Raw genomic sequence first — 26376 nt, forward strand, 5'->3', positions numbered from 1 at the left:
ATACGGTTGGTAAGGTGGAAATTCTCCTATCATAGCCTGCCATTTCCAAAGTTCATCAGCATCATCTTCAAGGATGAACGCGGCACAAAGAAGGTCGACGGATGAATGATTCATTAAGGAAAAAGCCCCACGGATTTGCTTCTTTTTCATCCAATGAACGTTTCACCCATTTTGACGGTTTCAACTCCAGAAATTTCTGAAGTTAAATTTCAAACAAACCCCTTTGAGAACATTGTCTCCTTTTTACTGTTGGTTTTATTCAGTGTTTCTCGGTTTTTGGTTCATTCGAATGTGGTGCAAAATGGAGGCGGCTGCTTGCTTGCCACCAATGTGTTCGGTGAAGAATATGGCTATATCCTGATGTGGGAAAAGGAGGTGTTTTGCAAATGGAAGTGCTGTTTGGTATCCGAGATTAAACTAAGGCCTGTCACAGACTGCCAAAATAAAGCTGCTTGGGGTCTCATTGGAGGCATGATGTTTAAATGATGCATGCACCCTAAGAATCCGGAAGCTGCACCAAAGCTGCCCTCCAGTGCTTAGGAATGGAGTGTGGCTTTGGCGCGACCTCCGGACTCTTAGGACCCATGCATCATTTAAACAGCATACCTCCAAAGAGACCCAAAGCAGCTAAAACAGCCTGATCTGGTATGAATTCAGCAAGAAGTCAAGATGTGTTGATCCCCAACCAGTGTTTTCGAATCTAAATAAAAACCACCTCGAATATTCAACAACATCGAAGGATTAAGACTTTCCTTTAAGCTCCACAGCAATGTCTCTGTTGCACAAAACTACAGATCCCAGTATTCTCTACCAATGAGACATGGTAGTTAAAGTGGTCTCAAATCACCTTATTTTTGCAATGTGGACAGGCCCTGAGTTACATTTGTTTGAGCCTTTAAGCTGCCTTGAGCCCTGGCTTTGCCGGAAAAGTGGGACGTAAATAAGGCGAGTGAAAGAGGATGAAGTAGTAGCTGGTGTAGTTGGTAGTAGTCGGTGTAGCGATCATCCTTATTTTCTGGGAAACCACACTTCAGATCACTGTCTTTAAGCGATGTCCTGTTAAATATCCCACTGTGAGTTGTTGGATTTGTCCTCCTTCCTTCTTTCTTGGCATATTAAACTGTGAAATGGGGTGATGGTGATGGACACATCTCATACTCACATAAAGGCATATACTTGTCCCTCCATATTTGCTGGGATTAGGGGCACAAGACCCCCGTGAATATGGGAAAACCACAAATAACAAAAACACCATGTTTTTACCTTAAAGGACACCTCTCTAGGAATCCGACAGACACCGACCATAGAAGTAACTGCACTGGAGGAGCTACAAAGGCCTAGTAGGGTGTTCTCTCTAGGGATCTCTGGGTCTTTCAGTGCAACTTAGTTAAAGTTGACCATAGAGTTGCATTGGAGGACCTAGATATTCCTAGAGAACACGTGAATCAAATCCGCAAATATCAAAGCCACAAATATGGAGGGATGAGTCTATATCAACATTAAGGCATCTTAATTCTTATACATCGCAAGCCCCAAGAACAGTGCAGTTCAAGCTGTCGCTAGCATATTGCGGGGTCATCGTGTTGTAAGTTGCGCGAGAGAAAAGTATACTGAAGAGGCACCCCTCCCGGCTCTTAAAACAGGAAGGAGGCAAGAGAAGCAAACACAAGACCGAACCAGTGTCGGAGAGCGTTAAAGCGCACATAAAGGCGCATGGTTAGGGGGAATTCTGGCATTGAACGTTACATGCAGGCCTCTATTCCTGCAACGCCTTATCATGCCAGTGCACTTCGTTTATAACAAGCTTGTCCTCCTCGGCGCATCCAAGAAGCAAGGAGCATCGCCAGTTCATCCTGACAAGGGATGTCCCGCCGTTGTCCATGCGCGGGGCTTGGATTTTAATGAGCCACCTTGGAGGATCCCAGCGAGCAGACTTTTCTCCGCGGTCAGCCTCCTTGCCTGGAAATTGCACACTGTCACTGAGCGCCGAGGTGGTTTGGATGGTCATGACGTCCGCATGCTGTGCAGGACCAGCCCAAGCATGACTGCTGGCAAAGTAGAAAGCCTATCTCTGCCAGAAGGCAGTGGCAGACAGTGCAAGCGCATGGACTCCATATTCTTATGCCAGGCCACCTTTTTCCAGAAGCAGGGGGAAGAGTGCACAGTCATCTTTCCACCAGGAGGGTTTGTTTAGGCAGGCTTTGGGAACCTTACTAGCTTACTAAGAAAGAGGATTTAATACACTGGTGCAATATTTTTAACTATCTTAAAATTGCTGCTTAATCCAACAACGTCTCAGTATTTGCTTAAACGCATTTTGACATTGCAACTTCTTGCATACATTTTTATCTGCATCTGTTATAAATCTGTTTTTTTTTATTAGCACCGACTTTGAATGCTGTTGCAAACTAGCTTAAGAAAAAGCCAAGCCATCAATCATCTATCAGTCAATCCACCCGTCAATCAGTCAAATACTTTCTTGCTTTGCTTTTGAATGGGGGAAAGGCCTATGGGCAGGAGGGAAAGGGGTCTTTAATGGATGCCGGCCATGAAAGCCTTCGGCTTCACATACAATTTTATTGTCTACCATCGGCAATGAAATCCTAGGCAGCTGGGGCAAGGGGAGGATGCCGGCAATAGCAGAATTATTCGGTTTCTGTCACACCTCAACTCTGACACATCTCATAATTAAATATGTATTTTTATCCCTGAAGGTATCCAAGCCAGGAACCACCGTTGAGACAAGCAGCGGCAGGTTTCGCCTCCAGACAGCAAGCCGCAGCTAACACCCAGCGCATGGGACAACTCTGCTTCCTATCCTGAGGTCTGGAAAAAGAGAAGTTGCTTCATGACATCCAAGCCTATGGTGGAAAGCGTGAGGGAAAAGCTGGGTCGCTTCTCTCCGTGGTTGAGGCAACCACACACATGGGGGGCCTGCCGGCCTTGTGGGCTCCGCCATGCGCTTGCGGCGGGGATGCAAATGTAGACGCTGCTCCAAACGCTCCCTTTTTAGCTGCGAAAAGGAGAGAAAAGTTGCAATTCCACACCCTTTTGTCCCCCGATGTGTGGTGTAGGGCTTCTGTCTTATATGTGTGTTGTGTGCCTTCAAGTCGTTCCCGACCCATGGCGACACTATAATAGGGTTTGTTCTGAGGCTGAGAGTGTGAGACTGGACCAAGGTGACCCAGTGCCTCTGTTTAAATACTTGAAGGGATGCCATATTGAGGATGGAGCAAGCTTGTTTTCTGCTGCTCCAGAGACTAGGACCTGGAGCAATGGATGCAAGCTCTAGGAAAAGAGATGCCACCTCAACATTAGGAGGACCTTCCTGACAGTAAGGGATGTTCGACAGTGGAACACGCTCCCTCGGAGTGTAGTGGAACCTCCCTCCTTGGAGATCTCCATCTGTCGGGGATACTTTGATTGAGAGTTCCTGCATGGCAGGGGGTTGGACTGGATGCCCCTTGGGGTCTCTTCCAACTCTATGATTCTATCTGGAACAATGCATGCCAGCTCTAGGAATAAATATTCCACCTCAACATTAGGAGGAACGTCCTGACAGTAAGAGCTGTTGGACAGTGGAAAAAACTCCCTCGGAGAATGGTGAAGTCTCCTTCTTTGCAGGGTTTTAAACAGAGGCGGGATGGCCATCTGTCGGAGGTGCTTTGGTTGTGAGTTCCTGCATGGCAGAGGGTTGGACTGGATGACCCTTAGGGTCTCTTCCAACTCTAGGATTCTAAGGCCCCATACAGACAAGCCAAAATAAAGCTGCTTCGGGTCACTTTGGAGGTATGCTGTTTAAATGATGTGTGTGTCCTAAGAGGTCAGAAGCTGCACCAAAGATGTGCTCCAGTCTTTAGGACTGGAGCATGGCTTTAGCATGGATTCTGGACTCTTAGGACACATGCATCCTTTAAATAGCATACCTCCAAAGTGACCTGAAGCAGCTTTATTTTGGCCTGTCTGTATGGGGCCTAAGAGTCTTTTTGCATAAACTCAGCAGTATTGTTCAAAGCCCTTGTGAGCAGTAAAATCCTATTTCCTCCAGTAATTCCTTCCCTGTCTGGGCAGGCCTTGGAAAAGCCACAGACCTCAAGAACTGAGACAGACCTTTAGCCTGAGGTATACCTTGTTTTTACTGTCCCAAAGAGGCTCCGTTGTCAAACATTTCCTAGCAATGTGATGTGCAGCAGGAGACAGGAGCATGAAGGGTCGGAGGCCTGGATTCAAATCTCCACTCATCCATGAAGTTCACAAGGAAACTTCAGCTACATTTCTCTCCGGGAGGAAACCCTAATGGATCATTGCAAGAATCAAATGGGATTAACCTCTAAGGCTGCTATCTCAGACTCTTTAAGGAGAAAGGCAGGATAGCACTACGGACATCAAAAACTGGGAACGCTACATCCATAGTAATAATCCCAACATGTTTCTGACCTAGCAATTGTGAATTGAATGCTCAAGTCAGTTTATTGTCTGCACCAACCTTGAGAATAACATTAGGACGGCCTAAATATTTCCATAAATGAATATCCATATAGGGCAACGCTCTGTTTCCTTTCTCTCCGTCTCCGTCTCCAGTATTTCAATATCACTTATTTCTGCAGTGTGGATACCCAAGGCCTGTATGTCATCACAGAATCTTAGAGTTGGAAGGGATCACAAGGGCCATCGAATCCAACCCCCCGCCATGCAGGAATGTGGTAAAGGAGGTATATAATACTATAATACTCTCCCTCAGAGGTCCATAAACATGGCACCACCCCTAAGAAGGTCCCGCTCTTAGTGCCTACCAATCTCACCAATGATTTTCTGTGGGTTTTCCAAGGCTATGTGGCTGCGTTCTGGAAGAATTTACTCCTGACATTTCGCGCACAACTGTGGATGGCATCTTCAAAGAATGGCGGCATGGAAGTGTGTTGGGTACCACCGTGTTAAGATGCCAATCACAGAGACAGGTCAGGAATGCATTCTTCCAGAACGCGGCCACATAGTCCAGAAAACCCACAGAAAACTATGGATGCCGACCGTGAAAGCCTTCGACTTCTCACTGATGGTGTTTTGTGGGTCTGGACCTAAGGTGTTTCAAAGATCTATGAGCCCATCTCAAGATGAGATAATAAAAAAGAAGTGTTAATATCCTATAAAAAATACGAATCCATCCAAGGACTCATCCTGGGAAGACAGCTTGCCCCTTACACTAAAGCAGTGATGGCAAACCTATGGTACGCGTGCCAGAGTTGGCACTCAGAGCCCTCTTTGTGGGGACACGCACCATCGTCCCAACATAGACTTCACTAGAGTTTATCATTAGAAATCCAGAGGGACGTGGCACTTTGCAATAAATAAGTGGGGTTTGCGTTGCAGTTTGGGCATTCAATCTCTAAAAGGTTCTCCACCACTGCACTAAAGTGTGGGAAAAGGTGGCCATACCAGTTGGGGGATTTTGGGAACTGTTGTCCAAAATATTACTTTCTCAGTCTCCGCACAACATGTGTAGCATTGCCAAGTTAGGGATGGGACCACGCAGATCATCCATTCCAATATGCAACCATCCCACAGGTATCATACAGCAGGACCAGCCATACCTCTATCAGCCCCTTGTAGAGCAATCTACTGAATCCAAGCAGATTGGACAATAATCTACCAGCTACCAATCCGGTCCATGTTAAACAATAATGTACCAGCTGCAACCAACATTCCCTCAATGCAGGGTATATATTGCCTTGTAGAGATATGTTGCCCCAACTCCATGCAACACTGCACAACAGATGCCAATGACTGGTGCCATTGTGCACTGCACTCCCATCATTCATATCCACAACGTTCAACTGCAATGCATGACATTGTTATGCATCTGAGGGAGTAGACTGAAGTCTGTGAAAGCTCATGCTGCCAACTTCTTTCTTCCAGTTAGTCTCAAAGGGTCCACAAGATCTTTCTACATACCGATCCTACAGACCAACACGTCTACATCTTGAAGCATATGGGGTTTCTTTGTGGGGTTTTCGGGCTATGAGGCCATGTTCTAGAAGGGTTTATTCCTGATGTTTCACCAGTAGCTGTGGCTGGCATCTTCAGAGAAAGAACACGGCCTCATAGCCCGAAAGGCGCACCAAAAAACCTATGGACGCCGGCCGTGAAAGCCTTCGACTTCACATTGCTGTATGTGCTCCTGTTTAGCAGATCAGTTTTCTTGCACAGTGGCAAATAATTTGCCCCACGTGACTTACACATGTCTATGTCACTAACAGTATACCTGCAAATAGTTTCAGGTGGTTCAAGCAAGTGTGCCGAGGCACATGCTAAAAGCCAAGCTAAATAAGAAGGTCAGCGGTCAGTAGGATCCAGGGGCTGGGATGGAAGAAAGTTCACATTCCCAAAGGTCATGTTTTCCCAGTGGAAGACTACCAAGCCTTAAAGGAGAGAAAGGAGAGGAGAGGCGAACCTTTTGCTGGCTTCATGTTAGTGAGATGTTTGCTTTTTTCCATACGATCACTGATGCAACCCATTGCTTTATAACTAAGCCTGAGTTGCTGCAACATCCCCGCAGTCTTATTTTTCCATTTACCTCTGCCTCGATTTTCCTCTGCTGTCACCCCTGAGTTGCATGCCCACTGGAGTAGGAAAGATACTATGCCCCCTTTCTTTCTAAACCAACAAGAGGAGAAAATAATATGGATAAAAATGTTGAAGAAGAACAAATAGTCTTGAAGACTAGCGACAAAAATTTCCATGCACTAGGAGCCAGTTCGTCACACGTTGTTGCAATGAGGGTTGGCTTTCCCTCTCATGTCCAAAGAACCATAAAACCTGAAGTTGGCAAGGATCATAGGAAAGCAGAAAAATAAAGCTGCAATGCCTGTCAATCCCAAACGTCTTGAATGAACGCAGCAGGCATTTTAGAAACAACGGCCAAGATTCTGTATCATCAGCTCATTGTCACAGAACAGAAGTCGTTTCCAGTTTATAGGATTATCATGGAGCTTCCTTGGCAAGATTTTTCCAGAGGCTTTTTGCCATTGCCTTCCCCTGAGGCTGAGAGTATGTGGCTTAGCTAGGTCACACAGTGGGTTTCCATGGCCATGCGAGGATTTGAACACTTCTCTCCAAAGATGTTGTCCCAACATTGAAACCACGGAGCTCCAATCTTGTAGCTACTTCTTCTGCCTTACCTTCAAGTCTACCTCTTAAGCCAGGCTACATGCCAACCCAAGGGTTTCCAAGGTGCTGCAGATCACAGAGCTGGAAATGGAGGCGCATTGAAATAGTCGGCTGAGGAAAGTCCTCATGCTTCTCTCAAGGCACCCTGTGACTGGCAAAGCAATGCGGCCATCATTCCTTGGCTCCTTGATCTGCAGTGCCTTAGACGCTGTGGCACCGCCTGGCAAGACATAGGTTTCTCAGCTCACATTCAGCCATTAACAATTGTAAACTTGACAACCCATGGCCTTAAGAAAAAAGACTTCAGCTTTACCCCTCAGATGCACTTTTCATGCCTATCCAAATTTATCCAGATATAATCTTACTAAGTCATTGATCAACCCTACTCAACTGGTCTTAAATGGACCTTGAAAACCTGGTTGTGTTGAGGTTTTCCCGGTCTTATCTGCAGACACCAGGAACGCAACCTTGGGCCTGCAAAGTGCAATGAATCTTCTCGCCTTCTTTTCTATTCCAAGAGCTCCATGTGTCTCCTGGCCATTCCTGCAGCTGACACAACCCAGAACCCCCCGCAAAACAGCTTACCTTTTGGGTGATGAAGGAGCTGGAGAAGGTGATGGCCGACCAGAAGAAGATCCCACAGCTGAGAATTATCTTCCTGTTGAATCTGTCGCCCAGGTAGCCAAATATGGGAGCTGCCACCATGAAGCTACAGATGAAGACTGTTGGAGAAGGACAGAAAAGAAGAGATGGGTTGAGATGGCGCTTCCCAAACTGTTAGAAGAGGACAAAGCAGCTCCTAAATCTGGCTTTGCATTCAATTATTTCAAGTATCATTTGCACGCATGGAAGCATGCCCTGGTCTGAAGATAAGGTTCCAGGGATCTGGCTCACATGCCTAATGGTAAGATCTATTACAATGCTAGACATGAGAGACAGGACCTACTCCGTGGTGACTCCATTGTATGAAATGCCCTGCAGCATGATATGGACATGACTCTTCTTCAAGAGACCTTCAAGACCACATTGTTTTGTAGCTTCATTTAACTAGGAAGAGAAAAGCTTGTGCTCTCTTCAGGGGAATGGAACCAGAGCCTAGAAAATGTGGGACTAAATCTCCCAGAATCCCCCATGCCGCCGACTCAGGGACTGTGGTCCAAGTCTCCTTCCCAAGCTCTACCTTCAAGCAAGAACCACATATATGTATCATAGAAGATCATGGCTGGATTCTTGCATGCAACTGTATGCAGGCAGCATAGCACTGTTTGCAAAGAATCTTAGATATAGATTTGAAGAAGAGAAATAGATAGGATCATACATGCTATAACAGTGATGGTGAACCTTTTTGAGGCCGAGTGCCCAAATTGAGACCCCAAACCCACTTATTTATTGCAAAGTGCCACGTCCCTCTGGCTTTCTAGTAACAAACTCTGGCAAACTCTGTGCTGGGATGATGGCACATGTGCCCACAGAGAGGGCTCTGAGTGCCACCTCTGGCATGCCTGCCATAGGTTCGCCGTCACTGTACTATAATATAGTGGGCTCTTGGTATCCGCTGGGGTTTGGTTCCAGGACCCCATATGGATACTAAAATCTGTGGGTGCTCAAGGCCCATTATATTCAATGGATAGTAAGATGGTGACCTTTACATAAAATGGCAAAATCATAGTTTTGGAAATTATACAGTTTTTGAATATTTTAAAGCCGTGGATGCTTGAATCCGTGGATAAAGAATCTGTGGATACAGAGGGCCAGCTGTATTTCCAATTGCTGTACATGGATGGAAATATGACAGGAGGAACATCTACTCATTTACAATATGGTGTTGGTGGGGAGTGTTAAAAATACTGCGGACGGCTCCAAAGACAAATAAATAGGTCCTACAGTAAGTCAAGTCTGCACTCACACTAGATGCCCAAATGACTAAACTGAGGCTACTGTACTTTGGACGTATCATACTAATAAGAAATAATAAAATGATTTATAAATAATAATAATAAATAATAATAAAATTATCATGAGGTGACATGACTCAATGGAAAAGTTGATAATGCTGGGAAAAGTTGGAGGTAACAAGAAAAGAGGAAGACCTCTTTTGTTGTAATCCTGCCTCGATCCGCAGAGAGAGGCGGGAAATATAAATAACAATTATTATTATTATTATTATTATTATTATTATTATTATTATTATTATTATTATTATTATTATTATTTACTTCTACTGATAGGTAGTCATGGCTGTCCTGGGTTTGCAAAACATGAGCAGGGCTATGAAGTCGAAGGCTTTCATGGACGCCATCCATAGTCTTCTGTGAGCTTTCCAGGCTGCGCGGCTGCGATCTGGAGGAGTTTAACCCTGAGGTTTCACTGGCAATGGTGGCGGGCATGTCACCAACCTCTGAAGATGCCAGTGGCAGTTGCAGGTGAGACGCCAGGAATAAATTCCTCCAGAACACGGCCCGAAAAACCCACAGAAGACTATCAGCAATTCAATAATTTCTCTCTTATTTTAATATCCTGTTGGTTGAAACCAGTGCCAGGCTTTGTTGCCCAATTTATTTCATGAGTATTTATTTTTCCTTAGGCTGGGAAGTTTTCAATCGCCTCTTTAAGACGACTAAGGCTGAGGTGCAATACGACGGAGGTGGCATAATGCTGGAGGACGGTGCAGTCGCCAGGGCGGAGCAGCGAAACACAGGAGAACAAAGGAATAAATACAACGGCGAGGCAAAGTGGTGACAGAACGCAGATGGCGGACTAACGCAGCCAAACCCTGCCATGGCAATGCATTTAAAGGGGGCCTCAAATTACGGGCGACATCAGAACACTGATTGACTGGTAAACAAATTTGGAAAACGACTCTCGGCCGTGGAGACAGATTTGGTGACAGATCGTCTAGTTAGGGACAGATCAATTTCCACAATCGCGCTCGCATCTGATGGATGGACTCCGGAGCTGCGGTGACAGCCACGGATCCTTGTTCACCTGGTTGATCTGGTCGAGAAGCTGAATACAGGTGCATGTGTGCCCATGCTAGGAGTTGGGCACTGGAAGATGCATGGCCCAATCCAGGGTCACACAAGGAGTTCAGAAGCACCTTGCTGCATGGCATCCAAGGCTGACCAGGCCCAACATTCTTGTCTGCACAGTGTCCAACCAGTTGCCAACACCTTGGTGCAACTGCACCCAGGCTCCATTGGCATACCAAGAGTGGGGTGGTGGAGGTGCCCCCCCCAAGTGCAGAAAATAGAGGGGGGGTTGTGTGGGGAGGGGTACAAGAGCAGCCTCAGTCCCAGAGCTTGACAGCCATTGCTGGCTGCAGCAGTGGTGGTTTGGCCTCTGCTAACTGGGCCACAGAGGAAACGACATCATTATCGAAACACAGAATCAGAGTCTTGGAAGAGACCTCAAAGGCCATCTAATTCAACCCCCTGACATGCAGGAACTCTCAATCAAAGCACCCCCAACAGATGGCCATCCAGCCTCTGTTGAAAGACCTCCAAAGAAGGAGACGCCACCACTCTCCAAGGGAGTGTGTTCCACTGTTGAACAGTTCTTACTGTCAAGAGGTTCCTTCTAATGTTGAGGTGGAATCTCTTTTCCTGTACCTTGCATCCATTGCTCGTTACTATTCTCTGGAGCATCGGAAAATAAGCTTGCTCCATCTTCAATGTGACATCCCTTGAAATACTTAAACAGGGCTATCATATCACCTCTTAACCCTCTCTTCTCCAGGTTAAACATAACCAGCTTCCTAAGTCTCTCCTCATAGGGCATTGTGGTTTCCAGACCCTTCACTATTTTGGTTGCACTCCTCTGGACACGCTCCAGCTTCTCAATATCCTTTTTAAATTGTATCCAGGCCACCTTTCTCAGCCACAGCTATCTGGCAAGTGCAACTACTCATCCAACAGTGGGGATGGTGGCAACTGCTGCAGCTTGGGCTCAGGAGCTGCTGGAGGCAGCAAGGGGAAGAAGCAGAAGGAGGAAGTAGAGGTGGGGGCACATACCTGCCCAACATTTCTCCTTTTGAGCCTGGAACTCAGTTTAGAGCAACTGAAGGAAGCTGAGGACAAAGCAGGAGGAGAGAAAAACTGGGACATTATCAAAGCAACCCAAAAAGTGGATTAGTTGGGACTGTCCCTATTAAACCTAGGGTATGGAGATGGTGGTGGCAGGACTTTAGACTGGGTTTGGGCCCCACATGCTATCCGATATCAGAAGCTGTGCAAAGGCAGAAATCAATGGGGAACACCAGGTGCTGCAGCATGCATTCAGAGGAAGATAATGGCAAACCACCACTGACCAAGAAAACCCTTTGAAATTCAGGGGGTCACCATAAGTCAGCAGGTGACTTGAAGATACCTGCTACAGTGGTGCCTCGGGTTACGAAATTAATTCGTTCCGCGGCTAATTTCGTAACCCGAAAAACCTTCGTAACCCGAATTGCCATAGGCGCTAATGGGAAAAAAAGCCGCGGCTCTGCCGCGGCTCCATTTAAACAGCGCCAGGGTTTTTTCGTAACCCGAAAAAACCTTCGTAACCCGAAACAATAAATCCCTATGGGATTTATTCGTATCCCGAAAAATTCATAACCTGGGTAATTCGTATCCCGAGGTACCACTGTATTACTATTAGTTATCCTAATTAGCAGCCACTGATGATCCCCAAAACCAAGGTATTCCAATTGCTGCATAAAGTTCCCTACTAAGCATCCCGGTTGGTGCCCATCCCTGCACTGTGTGCCAGCGATGCTCTCCACCACCCATGTATCCACTGTGCAAAGGAGGCATTCATTTGATCTACCCTGAATCTCCCACGATTCGGCCTTGGCGAAATACATGGGAAAGATAGGAGGGGCCAGAAGAACAATTTGAAACATCAGACCAGCCCAGAAACACCCTCTTGCAAAAGGAAGAGCCTGGCATTGAAAGATCTCTTGGCAAAGTGCTGCCAGGTGGACCTCTGTAGGTTCACAGTGGTGTACCTTGTGGCGTTTCCACACTACCCAGTTACAGCACTTTAATTCCACGCTTATGGAAACCTGGGATTTGTAGCTGTGTGACTTGCTGCCAGAGAGCTCTAATGCTACAGAGGTCCAAGAGGTCATTTAGACGTTTTTTAGCACAACTGTGCAAATAATCTTTCATGCTGGTTTTGTTGTTCACACTATTTTTTTTTATTGGAACCACATCTGTGCAAGTTCTGTTGCACACATGTATCAGCGCTTGAATAAAGCTAGAGTTGACAATGCGAATGTACTTGAAACATGTTCAAGGCGTGCAGAGTTTTGTCCCGGATCTAGTTGTATCGGTTATTGTTCACATAACCAACAATGCAAATCTTTTAGGAAAATGGGGTAAAAACCTTAAGATTGATGATCCTGGGTTAAATGGATTTTTTGGCAGCCTCTCCCCAAAAAAACTTACTTGGGTGCATTTGAAACAACAAAGATTCAACCTTCAATGCAGGTTGAAACAACAAAGATTCAACCTACATTCTACCGAGATTATTTTCAAGCCCTAAGTATCTCATCACGCTACAAATCTAAGGATTCCATATGGCTGTTAAAATGGTATCTATCTGCTATAACGGCACAGTGTGGATGTGACACCCACTGCATCGCTCCAAGAGGTGGTCATTTTCTGCGCCACCTCAGTGCCTTGAAACCTGAGCCATCTCTCCTGGGGTTTTTGAAAACCATAGTGACAGCCAAGAGGAGCCTCCAAGGAACGCTGATGTTGTTTTTTAAGGAGAGGCACTACAGTCTATCAGAAGGAGACACCAGCTGGTGATGCTTTTGCTCTCAACAAAGTGTCTGACTAGGAAAACCAGTTGCTGACCAAGAATATAGATCTGCCTCATGTCCATCTAAGCCAGCGTTGCCAACAATGATGTGCAACCACTCCCCAGGTTTTCGGAAAGCAACTTCTCCCAGCCCTATGTGGAGATGCCAGGGATTGAACCTGGGCTCTTCTCTATGCAAAGCATCTGTAAGTCCACAGAGCTAAGGTCCTTGCCCTGTGTCTTCTGGATTGGCCTTTGGGGCATTATATGACTACATCTATGACCGCAGCCAGCGTGGCGTAATGGGTTGAGTTTTGAGTGAGACCAGGGTTCAATTCTCCGCTCGGCCATGAAACCCATTGGGTGCTCTCATATGCTCAGAGGAAGGCAATGGCAACCTCCTCTGATCAAATATTGCCAGGAAAACCCCAAGACAGGTTTAGACTTGAGCATCCCTGGTATGGAAAGAACCAAACCCCTGTGGATACCAAGGGCCTACTATATGTGTTAGGAGGATAACGCTTAATTTCCGGACAACTCTTTATCTTTTTCACACTCCAGGCAGCCTTCCTTGGCTACTCCTTGCCATTCCTCCCATACAACAAGGAACGGCAGTGAAATCTATTCTGGCACCCAATCTTTCCACTTCCAAATGAATGGCATCCTCAACATCGGATTGCTTTGCATCAATGGGATCCATGACCACATGGGAAATATTTCCTGACCTCAAAATACATTTATACACTTGCCTATGGACAATAATGTCTTACTTTTGAAAATGATGGATGATAATGAAAGAGACGTGAAAAGAAGAGAAGGGAGAAGAAACATATTTTTGTATGTAAGAGCCAGTGTGGCGCAGTGGTTTGAGTGTTGGCCTATGACTCTGGAGAGCAGGGTTTGAATCCATGTAAACCCACTGAGTGATCCTGGGCAAGTCACACTCTCTCAGCCCCAGAAGATGGCAAGAAAACCCCATGGCAGGTTCGCCTTGGGGCCTCGAAGGCACACAGCAATGAGAACAATGACTATAGCTCCTACGTCGCATCTGAAATGGTTCAGATTTCATCCTCTGCATTTCCAAATATTGAGCATTGCACTCTTCATGCGCCAGCCATCTCAGTCCTATCTATATTCTACTTTGCCATGTTGAATTGCACTGTCTATATCACTCCAACTAGCCTCACAGCAGGGACACCAAGGAATCCCAATATGATCATGACTTTTGGAGAAGAGCCACGCAGAGACGGCATTTTTAACGTTTCCCTAAGCAGCTATAAAATGCAAAGCTTTGGACAAAAATATGTCAGAGAAAGGAGATCTTGGCCTGTTCCAGACTGCCAAAATAAAGCTGCTTTGGGTCTCTTTGGAGGAATGCTGTTTAAATGATGCATGGATCCTAAGAATCCGGAAGCTGCACCAAAGCTGCGCTCCAGTGCTTAGGAATGGAGTGTGGCTTTGGCGCGACTCCGGACTCTTAGGACCCATGCATCATTTAAATAGCATACCTCCAAAGAGACCTGAAGCAGCTTTATTTTGGCAGTCTGGAACAGGCCCTTGTCGCACCTTTGAGACCAACTGAAATAAAAGGTTGGCGGTATGAGCTTTGCTAGAACTTCAGTCCACTTCCTCAGATGCATATAGACGAAAGCTCCTGCTGCCAATGTGTTTCTTTCCACGAGTCTCAAAGGTGCTACAAGATCTCTCTATGTACTGATTCCACAGACTAACACGGCTATATTTTCGAAGCCCCTGTTGCCAACGTCTTTCTTTCCGCGAGTCTCAAAAGTGTCTCTCTATGTACTGATGTCTACAGACTAACATGGCCTTTATTTTTGAAGCCAAGAGAAGAGAGTGGATAAGGACATATCTTATCCATCGCCATTTTAAAGACAGTGCCCCATTAAAATACATACATATCCCACTCTCCTCCTTCTCGACCAACTTGCCGCCGTTTTCGTCCGGCCTCAAAAACACACCAGCCGAAAGGGCAAAGCGAGTAAAAAATAAGCCAACAAGCCACACGCACCTCCTTTCCAACCCAAGTTTTCCTCCTCCCAAACCAAAAATGTGGCCGAGATGATATTTTTGGAACAGAGCATGAACGAAACGAAAAAGTCGCGCATTTCTTTCCCCTTCCCGTTTTTGTGGCAGAAACACAGGAAAGGTTTCAATTACCCCGGACAAATGGATGCTCTGTATCTATTTCTGCTTTTAAACAGCCCCTGACCCGCCCCCCGATAACAAGGTGGGCCGGTGTCGCTTTTCAAACCTCGCCCAGGTCTTTTCTTGGATGCGCTTTGGAAATTATTCCTCTCTCTCTCTCTGTTTTAATTAATTATGAGAAATAGGGAAAACAGTCCATCTTCCTCCCAGGGCACCGTGGCCCTCCTTCATGCATCGCTGCGCATGAGGGCCCGGCGCTCACTTATTTCAAACCTGGGAGATGCCAGTCAACCGGCAACTGGCCTCGCTGCCATGGAAATGTAAAGGTGCTGTTGATGGACTTGACAGGGAAAGCCAACAAGACGAAAACAATCCGCACGCTTGGAATGAAAAAGAGAGAGGAGAGGAGACTCGTTGTTATTGAGCGACCCGCGATTGCGAAAGAGGCTTTAATGTGATACCGGGATTAAGGAGACGGTCGAAACTGCCCACTGGCACGCTTTGGATTTCAAGGCGAATTTAATCACCTTGCATGAATCAGGCCTCATGTTGAAAAATCAGTGTGGTGTTGTGTCCATTGCAACAAGGGCAGGAAAACACTTTTCACAGCCTGAGGATTACATTCAGTTTCGGGGACGTTGCAGATCACAGTGCTCCGATTCCACTTTAACTGCCATGGCAACATCCCATGGGAACCTGGGGTCTGCAGTTTGCAGAAGGGGCACTTAGAATTGCAAGCAAGACTTCTAGTGCCTCCTCACAGCTGTGTCGCAGCAGTTAAAGTGGAATCACAGTACTACAGCAGTGAGAAGGGTTGAAAGATCCCTAAATATTTAAGAATCACAGGCCTGTTCCAGACTGCCAAAATAAAGCTGCTTTGGGTCCTTTTTTGGAGGGTATGCTATTGAAATGATACATGGGTCCTAAGAGTCCGGAGGTCGTGCCAAAGCCACACTCCATTCCTAAGCACTGGAGGGCAGCTGTGATTCTAGGATGCATGCATCGTTTAAACAACATACCTCCAAAGAGACCCAAAGCAGCTTTATTTTGGCAGTCTGTAACAGCCTAAGAGTTGGAAGGGACCCCAGGGCCATCCGGTCCACCCTCCTGCCATGCCAGGAACTCTCAATCAAAGCAACCCTGACATGTGGCCATCCAGCCTCTGTTTAAAGATCTCTAAAGTGTGGGGGACTTTGGGAGTGTCTTTCAGTGTCAAACCGCTTTTTACTGCAGGACATTTCTTCTAATGTTGAGCTGGAATCTCTTTTCCTGCAGCTTGCATCCATTGTTCTTTTCAGATCCTATTCTCTGGCAGCAAAAAACAAGCTTGCTTCCTCCCAATATGACACCTCCTTGCAAATACTTTAAACAGGGCTATCATATCACCTTCACCTCTAACTGTCTCTTCTCTAGGCTAAACATACCCAGCTCCCTAAGTCCTCTTCTCTCATAGGGCATGGTTTCCAAACCCTTCACCATTTTGGTGGCCCCCTCGGGACACGCTCGAATTTGCAACATCCTTTTTGAATTGTTGGTCCCAGAACTGACACAGTATTCCAGGTGGGGCCTTGACCAAAGCAGAATAGACGGGCACTATTACATCCCTGGATCCAGACACTATACTAGCTGCTATTGATTCAGCCTAGAATCTCATTGGCCTTTTTAGCTGCCTGCGTCACCGAAACTGTTTGGAATAAGACTGCAGCGAGATAAATATATTGTAAACATACTGATATTGAGCAAAGGACAAGAGCTGAAGAAATTGGAGCCATACATGGAACGTGTGGCATTCGGTGATGAGCGCGCTAAGAGCAACCATTTTGGTGAAAGGCGGAACGGAGGCAATGCAACCGGAACTCGATATGGGATTGTTTCATTCATCTGCAATTGTGGGTGTCTTTTGTTTTGCTTTGCTTACTCTATAATTGTTGGGTCGTTTGTTTGAAGTCGAAACATCTGTTATTGTATGGTTTAAGTCGTCCTTTATATGCTGGAAACTATAATTTAAAAAATAAATTTGAAAACTTTCTCAAACTACAAATCCCAGAGGTCCACAAGACTGGACACTTATATTGTTTGTGTTTTTACCTTATTGTAAGCTGCCTGCGATTAAACCAGCACAATGTTGTAGTGTAGATGCTCTCCCTAAAAGCTGCTACAAGGACCGAGGTACCTGGGTATAAGGTATCTGCATGCATCATGTTAAAGCCTCTGGGGTCTTTGCAAAGAGCATCTTCCCTTTCTGTCTTCCCTTTTTGGACAGAGAGAGTAAGTATCACAAGGGAACTTCTGGGAAATGCTCCACTTTAAGCAGGGGGCGGGGAGCCGTTGTAAAATAGCCAAAATTGCAAAATTAATAAACCCAGATCTCCAAAGGTACATTTCAAAAACACAAGGCCGGCACCGCCTTGGGCTTAATCTATCTATATATCAATATAACAGCTCTCTCTTCTTTGTACTTTGTTATTTTGGCTTTCCTTACTGGTTGGAGGCAAAAGAATAGGAAGAGAATTGTTAAACCAGCATTTTGAAGTTGGTCCACCATGTTAAAAGTTGTGGCCACATGGTCCCAATGACTTGCACCACTGTATTGCCATACGTACTTCAAACCGTCTCCAAGGCTGCCACCAGGCAAAAACGTGTTACAGCAGCCCTATCCTATGAGGATCTTGAGCCTCCGAACGCTGGTTCCCAAAACTTGGTCCTCCCAAATGTTTTCGGGCTTCAGCGCCCAAACTCTTGATTCTTAGCCACGTTGGCAGGGGCTCTCTGGGAGTTGAAGTCCAAATTACCTGGAGGACTAAAGGTTGGAATCTCTGAGATAGAAGTAAGTGGAGTTGATGTCAGTAGGGACACCGAAAGGAGGCATCCTTGGCCACAGGGCCACCATTTGAAACGCTAGGAACCCAGCAAGATCCAGAATTGGTTACCTTTTTTGTACTATAGCTCTAGACCAATATTGTCGATATGAGCCAAAAACAGCGTGAAAGGGGGAAAGAGAGATGATAATAATAATATAATAATAATAGTATTCTTATATCCCATCTTTCTCCCATATAGGGACCTGGATCCAGTGGCACCCAAGGTGCAAAGGTTTAACTATTTAACTTTACTATTTAAGTCAATTCACATGGATTGTGCCTTTGCAAAGCATCCTTCTCAGAGGCAAAACCCCAATGGATCATCCTTGGGAAATCCCACAGCACTTGGATGCTCCTCCTGAGCATCTTCCGCCGCCTCCAAGTGAGTTGGACGGAGCATCACTTGACTGGCCTGGATCCAGTTTGGTTACTAATCTGGGAAACCATTCAAGGATTCGCTTGGAAATCCCTTCCAAAGGTGGCTTTGTGCTGTCGTCCTTCTGCCGGCGGAATAAGAGATGTATTTATTCCAGGTGGCTTTTGGTGTAACTGGAAGGGTTACCTCTCTTTGGGGGTCGCATGGCGCTTTCTTTCACAGGGGTCCCGCTCTAAGATCATTGGAAGACACGTGTTTTTGCATACAGCAAAGACGATAATTGTTTGGTTGGGGTCACCACAACATGAGGAACTATATGAAAGGATCACGGTATTAAAAAGGTTGAGAACCACTGCTATATTGGCCTGTTAAAGACAGCCAAATAAAGCTGCTTCGAGTCCACAGTGGGGTATGGTATTTGAATGATGCATGCGTCCTAAGAGTCCAGAAGTCGCACCAAAGCCACGCTCCAGCCCTAAGGACTGGAGCGTGGCTTTGGTGGCTTCTGGACTCTTAGGACGCATGCATCATTGAAACACCATACCTCCACTGTGACTCGAAGCAGCTTTAGTTTTTTTGGCCTGTCTGTAACAGGCCATTGTTAAGGAAAAGGAAAGCGTGTCAAGAGTAGCCACTCAAGGAATGCAAAGGATTCGCCTTCTTGCTGGTCACCAGGGCTGCGTCTGTACTGCAGAAATGATCCGGTTTGACACCACTTTAACTGTCATGGCTCCATGCTATGGAATTCAGGAACGTGTGGTTTGCTGTGGCATCAGAGATATTACAAACTACATAGCATGGAGCATGGAGACTCCATGCTCCCATGTCTCCATGCTGTGGAGCATGGAGACATGGGAGTTAAAGTGGTGTCAAACTGGATTATTTCAGCATGGCGACGTAGTGGTTTGAGCATTGGTCTAGGACTCTGGAGGCCAGGGTTCAACTCCAGGCTGGGCCATGTAAACCTACCTTGGGCAAGTCACACTCTCTCAGCCTCAGAGGGTGGCAAAGGCATTGCCAAGAAAACCCTATGAAGAAACAATGCCAAGAAAACCCTATGACAGGATTGCCATAAGTCGGAAATGACTCGAAGGTATTCAACACACATATATGTAAATGCATCTAAGGCAATAGACTTTAGTCTACGAAAGCTCATGCTGCCAACTTCTTTCTTTTGGTTAGTCTCCAAGGTGCAAACATTACTGATTCTACAGACTAACACGGCTATATCTTTGAATTCTATATAGATGATGATGATGATGAGGAGGAGGAGGAGGAGTTAAAGTGAATTTGCAAAATATAGGCCTGTTCCAGACTGCCAAAATAAAGCTGCTTGGGGTCTCTTTGGAGGTATGCTATTTAAATGATGCATGGGTCCTAAGAGTCTGGAAGCTGCACCAAAGTTGCCCTCCAGTGCTTAGGAATGGAGTGTGGCTTTGGCTCAACCTCCGGATTCTCAGGACACATGCATCATTTAAAGAGCATACCTCCAAAGAGACACGAAGCAGCTTTATATTGTTAGTCTGTAACAGGCCATAGTTTGGGAACAAACTGCTAACCACGGCTTATCGAATTTGGGCATCCTCTCTATCGTTGTTGTGCGCCTTCCAGTCCTTTCCAAAGAGTGTTTGCCATTCCCTTCTTCTCTCATTAGACACATACCAAAGAACTGAGAAAATGAAGAAAGGAAATCTTCACAAACAAAGGAAGAGAGAGGTGTGGATCGTTGTACTTGTGACATACAAAACGGAGCAGAGCGACCGCAATGGAAGACCTCTGAGCCGTTTCCCTTCTGTCCCCTGTGCCCAAGGTTTCTTGAAAACGACACCGTTCCCGAAATCTTGGCATTTTAACCGTCTAAAAAGAAAATACTGTTTTTTTTACAAGATTACTTCCAGAACATCTTGTGCTCAGAGAGAGAGAGAGAGAGGAGGAGAGCAAAAAATAAATGAGGGAAAAGAATAATAAATCAAATTGTTTGGTATTCAGGACAATTGCAGAGAGAGAGATGGATTCTGCCCCAAAGCCACTTGCCCTTCAATGCTAAACATTAATCTAGGTATCATTTCGAATGCAAAACCCTGCCCAGGAGCATTACAGAGTTACGGATTTGGAATTGCTTTCTCCTTAGCTCCTGAATGCAATTGTAAGGAAAGAGAGACACTTGTAGGGAAGGGAAAAGGGAACCGCATGAAGGACGAAGCAAAGAGAGGTGCCATTTCAAAGGGACCCTCGACACCGTGGGGCTTAACTTGTTAGGGGGACATATGTGAAGCAGTTGTTCATGTCCTTCCTCCAAAGCAACTAACACTTTTTCAGAGCTTAAAAGAAGACATCTTTCTAGATTGGCAGGGACAATCCCAATTCATCCTCCGCATTCCCACTTTTCCAGCTGCTTTTAAAATGTCCCGGTTTCCCTCTCCTCCTCCCGCCTTCCCCCTTTCATCTGCAGTTTACTTTAATTGCTGCAAACTGGTGGGGAAAATCCAGTGGGTCCTTGGTGCCTGCTGCGGTTTTGTTCCAAGACCCAAATCCGTGGGTCCTTATGTCCAAAGGAGGGCGACTAAAATGGTGAAGTGTCTTGAAGCCATGCCCTATGAGGAACGCCTTAGGGAACTGGGGATGTTTGGCCTGGAGAAAAGACGGTTTAGAGGTGATATGATAGCCATGTTTAAATACTTGAAGGGATGTCATGTTGAGGAAGGAGCAAGCTTGTTTTCTGCTGCTCCAGAGAACAGGACCCAGATAAATGGATGCAAGCTGCAGGAAAAGAGATTGCAGCTCAACATTAGGATGCATCAGAGGAAATAGACTGAAGTCTACAAAAGGGAATGCTGCCAAATTTCTTTCTTTCAGTCTCAAAGGTGTTACAAGATCTCTCTGCGTACTGATTCTACAGACTAACACGGCTACATCTTTAAATACAATTACACAAGGTACCTCCTACACAACACAACACACACTTTGCTTCCAATTACTTTCCTTGGTATCTAAGTGGGTCCTGGAAGCAAAGCTCAGCGGATGCCAAGGGCCTACTATGTGTGTCAGGAGGACAATATTGAATTCCTTTTTCGCACTCAGGACAGCCTTCCCTGGCTATTCTTACCTTTGCATTAAGGATCCTGTTCTCTGCTAATTTCATTCTCAGTGGAAGTACTGAATAATTTGAGCAACGTTTCTTCGCGCTGAAATAAAGCCTTTGCAAAATGCCAGCTTCTTCGGCGCCCGATCAAATTTGTTTTCTCTTTCTCTGTACGTTTTCCGCAAAGTATATTCACGTCTAGACATTTTAATGCAAAAATGGACCCCAAAGTCCTCGGTTTACTTATCCTGGGGTCAATGTAAATACTAGACTTTAACTCTTATTAGAAAGGGAACCGTTCCTTGGTGAAAGTGAAGAGTGCAATCTGTCCTGGAAGCACTGACCTCGCTCTGCTCTCTCTTCCATCCAGACTTTTGCTTGAGCCAAAACAGTGCCAGAATTTTGTAGGCTCTTTGGCATTGTTTTCCTTTGCTTCGCCATTTCGATCCTTTGTTGCATGTCAATAAGGTTTACCCTGGACGTATCCATGGGTCATATCAAAATCCTTAATCGACTTAAACATGAGGTCGACATAGTCGAGCAAATATGGTAAACCACCTGCAAAATTGGCACAGAATAAGCATTTAACTCTGAAGATTCTCATCAGTCCATGAGAGGTTTCCTAACCTTATGTTTTTAAAACATTTGGGGGGGATAGGTTTCCAAATATTCTGCCCATGCCTACTTCGCATTAGTGTGACTTGGGTAAAAGTGTGTATATTTTATGCGTTGCGCCTAATTTTCTACCACGATGTGTAGGGACAAAAACCGCATATGGCAAGAGGGACGGAGCAGACAAGAGCGAAACCCATGCAGGTCGGGATCCATACATCGAATAAATAAATAATACTCCTAATACATCACTGCCTAAGAGCCATCTGGCCTTCCAACAGCAGGGCCTCCTCTGCTAGTAGCAGACCAGATGATGGCTGCTTTTCTTTTAGGAAAGGACCAGATCAAAACTCATCCTGCTCTTTTTAAAAAATCCTTGCTGACGTCTCTTTTCCCCCCTCTTCTTTTTGGTCAATTTTTTTGAAAACAAGAACAACAACCCACACCTTCTTTAAAGCCGGAGATGTCCTTTAATGAGGATTAAAAGTGGAACGGCTGGTCGTTTCTGTGTTTGGAAGAGATTCAAACAGATCGTTCAGCGCCAGCGATGTAACCATGGTTGTGGGACCAGGTGGTTTCCCCTCTTTTCTGCTTTGGTGTGTGTTTTTAATGTTATATATAGATATATTATGTGTGTGTGTGTGTGTGTGTGTGTGTGTGAATCTCTCTCTCTCTCTCTCTGACTACACACACACACACACACACACGTCCCTCCTTCTTTGCTAGGGTTAGGGGCACAAGACCCTCCCCTAAATATGGAAAGACTGCAAATAACAAAAACACCATGTTTTTATCAGAGAGAACACCTCTCTAGGAATCTCTAGGTCCTCCTCTGTGGTCAATGTTCGACAGACACTGACCATAGAATGGCCCTGGAGGAGCTACAAAGGCCTAGTAGAATATCCTCTCTAGGAATCTCTAGGTCCTCCATGCACCTGTGAGCACATCCGACAGACACTGGCCATAGAACTGCGCCGGAGGAGCTACAAAGGCCTAGTAGAGTATCCTCTCTAGGAATCTCTAGGTCTTTCAGTGTGACTCTGTGGTCATCATCCGACAGACACTGACCATAGGTCTGCCCTGGAGGAGCTACAAAGGCCTAGTAGAGTATCCTCTCTAGGAATCTCTAGGTCCTCCAGTGTAGCTTTTGGTTAATGTTGACCATAGAGTTGCACTGGAGGAGCTAGAGATAATGTATTAATCAAATCCGTGAATAATCAAAGCCACAAATATCAAAGCCGCAAACATGGAGGGATGAATGTATATCTCTCTAAGTATATAATGACCATATAGCCCACCCTGTATGTATATAACGACCAAAGCAGAATGGAATGGCAGTATTACATCCCTTGATCTCTAGACACTAAATTTCTATTGATGCAGCCTAAAATTGCATTGGCCTTTTTAGCTGCCGCATTGCACTGTTGACTCATGTGCAACTTGTGGTCTCCTAGGTCTCCTAGATCCCTTTCGCATGTAACGTTGTCAAGCCAGGTGTCCTCCATTCTATATCTATGCATTTCATTTTTTCCCTGCCTAAGTGCTGTGCCTTACATTTCTCCCTGTTGAAGCTCATTTTATTAGTTTGGGCCAGCTCTCTAATCTGTTCAGGTCATTTTGATCCTAAGCAGGTGTGTATTTCTTGTTTTCGCTGCAACTGGGGACGAGCGACATTTGATCCCCAGCTGCTTTGGATTATAAACCTCATAATCCCCAGATGCAACAGCCAATTGTGGAGAACTCTGAAAGTTAGCGTCTACACTGACTGGCAGCAGATGCCCATCCGAAGGCTGCCACTCCTATGGCTCCTTCTCTGGGAGTTTGACAATAATTTGCAAGCCATCGCTTGGGAAATTATGGTTTGCAGCTCAAGGCTGAATAAACCTTATTTATGTATTGAATTCATTTATTTCCAGGATTTATATCCTGCCTTTCTCCTCAATGGGATTCAAGGCAGATGCTCCTTTGGATGCTCCTCGGAAGCTGTTGACCAGGGTCTGAAACACACTGCAGAAATAATCCCGTTGGAGTCTACTTTTAGGGCAGTCTGGGAACTATAGTTTTGTGAGACACGGAGTCTTCCTTGGTGCCACAACAAACTACAATGCCCAGGATTCCCTAGCACACTGAGCCAGGGGAGTTAAAGTGGTCTCCAACTGGATTAATTCTGCAGTGTGTTTTGGATCCTGGAAGGCATCCAGGGAAGGGAAGGGGTGCTTGCATAAACCACAGTTTCCCTGCAAAACCCAGGAACATTAAGTTTAAAACTCCACATACTAGAAGCCACCATTTGATGCAATGCCTGAACCGACTCCAAACATCAGGTTTCTGGGTCAACAAGAACAAAACACTAAATCTGTTATATATAAAGAAGACAGGAGGGAGACAGATGACGCTGAGATGTGCAAGCTGCATGGGAACAATGTCCGCTGCAGAACTCAGGGATGTTACTTCTTTGGACTGTGGTTCCCATTCTCATGTCAGATGCAGGGGAGGAGGAACTGAGGTTTCGCCATTTACGTGTCCATACTACACTTGACCTTAGCCAAGCAATGCTGATGGGGATTCTGGACATTGCAATCCAAAATCAGGCATGGGCAACCAAAGAAGAGCATGAGCTTTCGAGACCTCTGAGGTGCCCATATGCCTGCTAGCAGTGTCTTGGATAGAAGGGACATGCTGCGTTCGAATGCTGCCTTGGAAAAGCTCAGGCCTTTTGCTTCCAGCACATGCTGGGCAGCCTAGAGATCTGCCAAATGAGGCCTTCCCAAAAGAGCACCATCTGGGCTTGTGTGCATCACAACCAGAAAATCCACATCATGCAGAATTCTCAGCACACTTTATGGATCGAAATAGATTTATGGTGCAATGAATCTTTCCTTGGGCTTTTAAGGGGCATTCAGAAGGGTACCAAGTCCTAGCTTGGCATCATGGGGCTGGACAGGATTAAAATGGTAGACTCCAGGGGATCGGAAGCTGCGTCCCAAAAAACCAGAGCTTCCTATTCAGTTTGAGTTTGGATCAAACTCTTTATGACACTGGGAGGTTTTATGTTAGTATGTTTTTAAAGGAAATGTTCTTTAAGACCCACCCTATCAGGGACGTAGCCAAGGGGGGGGGGTTCTTGGGGTCCAGCCCCCTCGTCCATTAGAAAAATGAATGGTGCGTGCTGCTGTGCCGCCGCACCCAAGCCCCACTATAATGGTGGCACTTAGTCTGGACCCCCCCATCCTAAAATCCTGGCTACGTCCCCGACCCTATGCGTGCTTTCTCGCTTTTTTTATTCAACAAACAAGGTAAGGTTTTCAAACAAATCCAAAACTTGCCAAGGTTCCACTTTTGGCTTTTTCAATCAATCAGTCAGTCAGTCAATCAATCAATCATTTATGGTCATAGAGCCAATATGACATGAGTTTTTGAACTGCAACTGGGACAAATGATGACAGCTGGACTGGATGGCCCTTGGGATCTCTTCCAGCTCTTCCAACTCTATGATTTAATGGGACTTGAGCATCCACGGATTTGGGTATCCACGAAAGGTCCTGGACCCAAACCCCACTAGATAACCATGGGCCCTACTATATTAGCCTGTATCATGGCTGCTTTCCCTGCGCCGCTAAGGTTCGCTTTTCCAGGAGATGCATGCACCAAGACTGTCGCACGGATGCAGCGGCTGCTCAAAACCCTCAAGACCAAGCGGCGGCAGCTAAATGGAGCCAAACAAGGGCAGAAGCAGCACATGAAAACACATTTCCCCGCTGGCTGCGATTTCAAACAAAGCCTGCAAGCACGGCTCTCAAGGTCCTCGCGTCCTTGGCTGAAGCATCCGCACAAAGCACCAGGATGAGGGGGAAAGGCGCACGGCTACGGTTTCTTCTTACCTGTTTGTAGCAAGCCAGCGCCACTGTCCTTGACACCAAAATGCTGCTGGATGTCTAGCAAAACCCCTAGAAAAGAGAGAAAGGAGGAAAGATCAGATAGGTGACGATGGGTAGATGTCAGAGGAGTCATTCTGCAAGATTTTCTTTGCCTTGGCAAGCTGTTTTAATAGCCGGCTCTTGGAGTGTGTCTGTCTGCATGTGTTGTGCGCCTTCAAATCGTCTTTATGGGGACCCTAAGTCCCTATAGATCAGTGAGGTTTGCTTATGGGTTGACTTGTTGTATGCCTTCAGGTTGTTTCTGACTTAGGGCACCATTTTACTACACTGTTGTCGTTAATGGGGCTTGAGCACCAATGGATTTGGGCATCCATGGGGGATCCTGGAACCAAACCCTGGCGGATACCCACTGTATCCCTTTTTCATCCTAACTTGCAAGCTGCCTTGGGT

General features: G+C 45.9%; 1 protein-coding gene across 2 annotated transcripts in view; it reads right to left on the reverse strand.

Annotated features, from left to right (window-relative positions):
- The window catches only part of SPNS2 (sphingolipid transporter 2), a 72703-nt gene extending 46712 nt beyond the window's left edge, over positions 1–25991 (reverse strand). Inside the window, exons 1-2 of one of the 2 annotated variants that reach the window (XM_042442526.1) lie at positions 25930–25991; positions 7750–7886 (exon numbers count right to left, since the gene is read on the reverse strand). In XM_042442526.1, coding sequence (XP_042298460.1) covers positions 7750–7869 — 120 coding nt within the window. In that variant the 5' untranslated portion in view covers positions 7870–7886; positions 25930–25991. Of the gene's footprint in view, positions 1–7749; positions 7887–21460; positions 21591–25929 lie in introns of those variants that run through there. The other variant, XM_042442527.1, reaches the window with a different exon arrangement.
- Between the last annotated feature and the right edge of the window lie 385 nt (positions 25992–26376).

Source organism: Sceloporus undulatus, chromosome 11, assembly GCF_019175285.1.
Source record: "Sceloporus undulatus isolate JIND9_A2432 ecotype Alabama chromosome 11, SceUnd_v1.1, whole genome shotgun sequence".
Taxonomy (NCBI): domain Eukaryota; kingdom Metazoa; phylum Chordata; class Lepidosauria; order Squamata; family Phrynosomatidae; genus Sceloporus; species Sceloporus undulatus.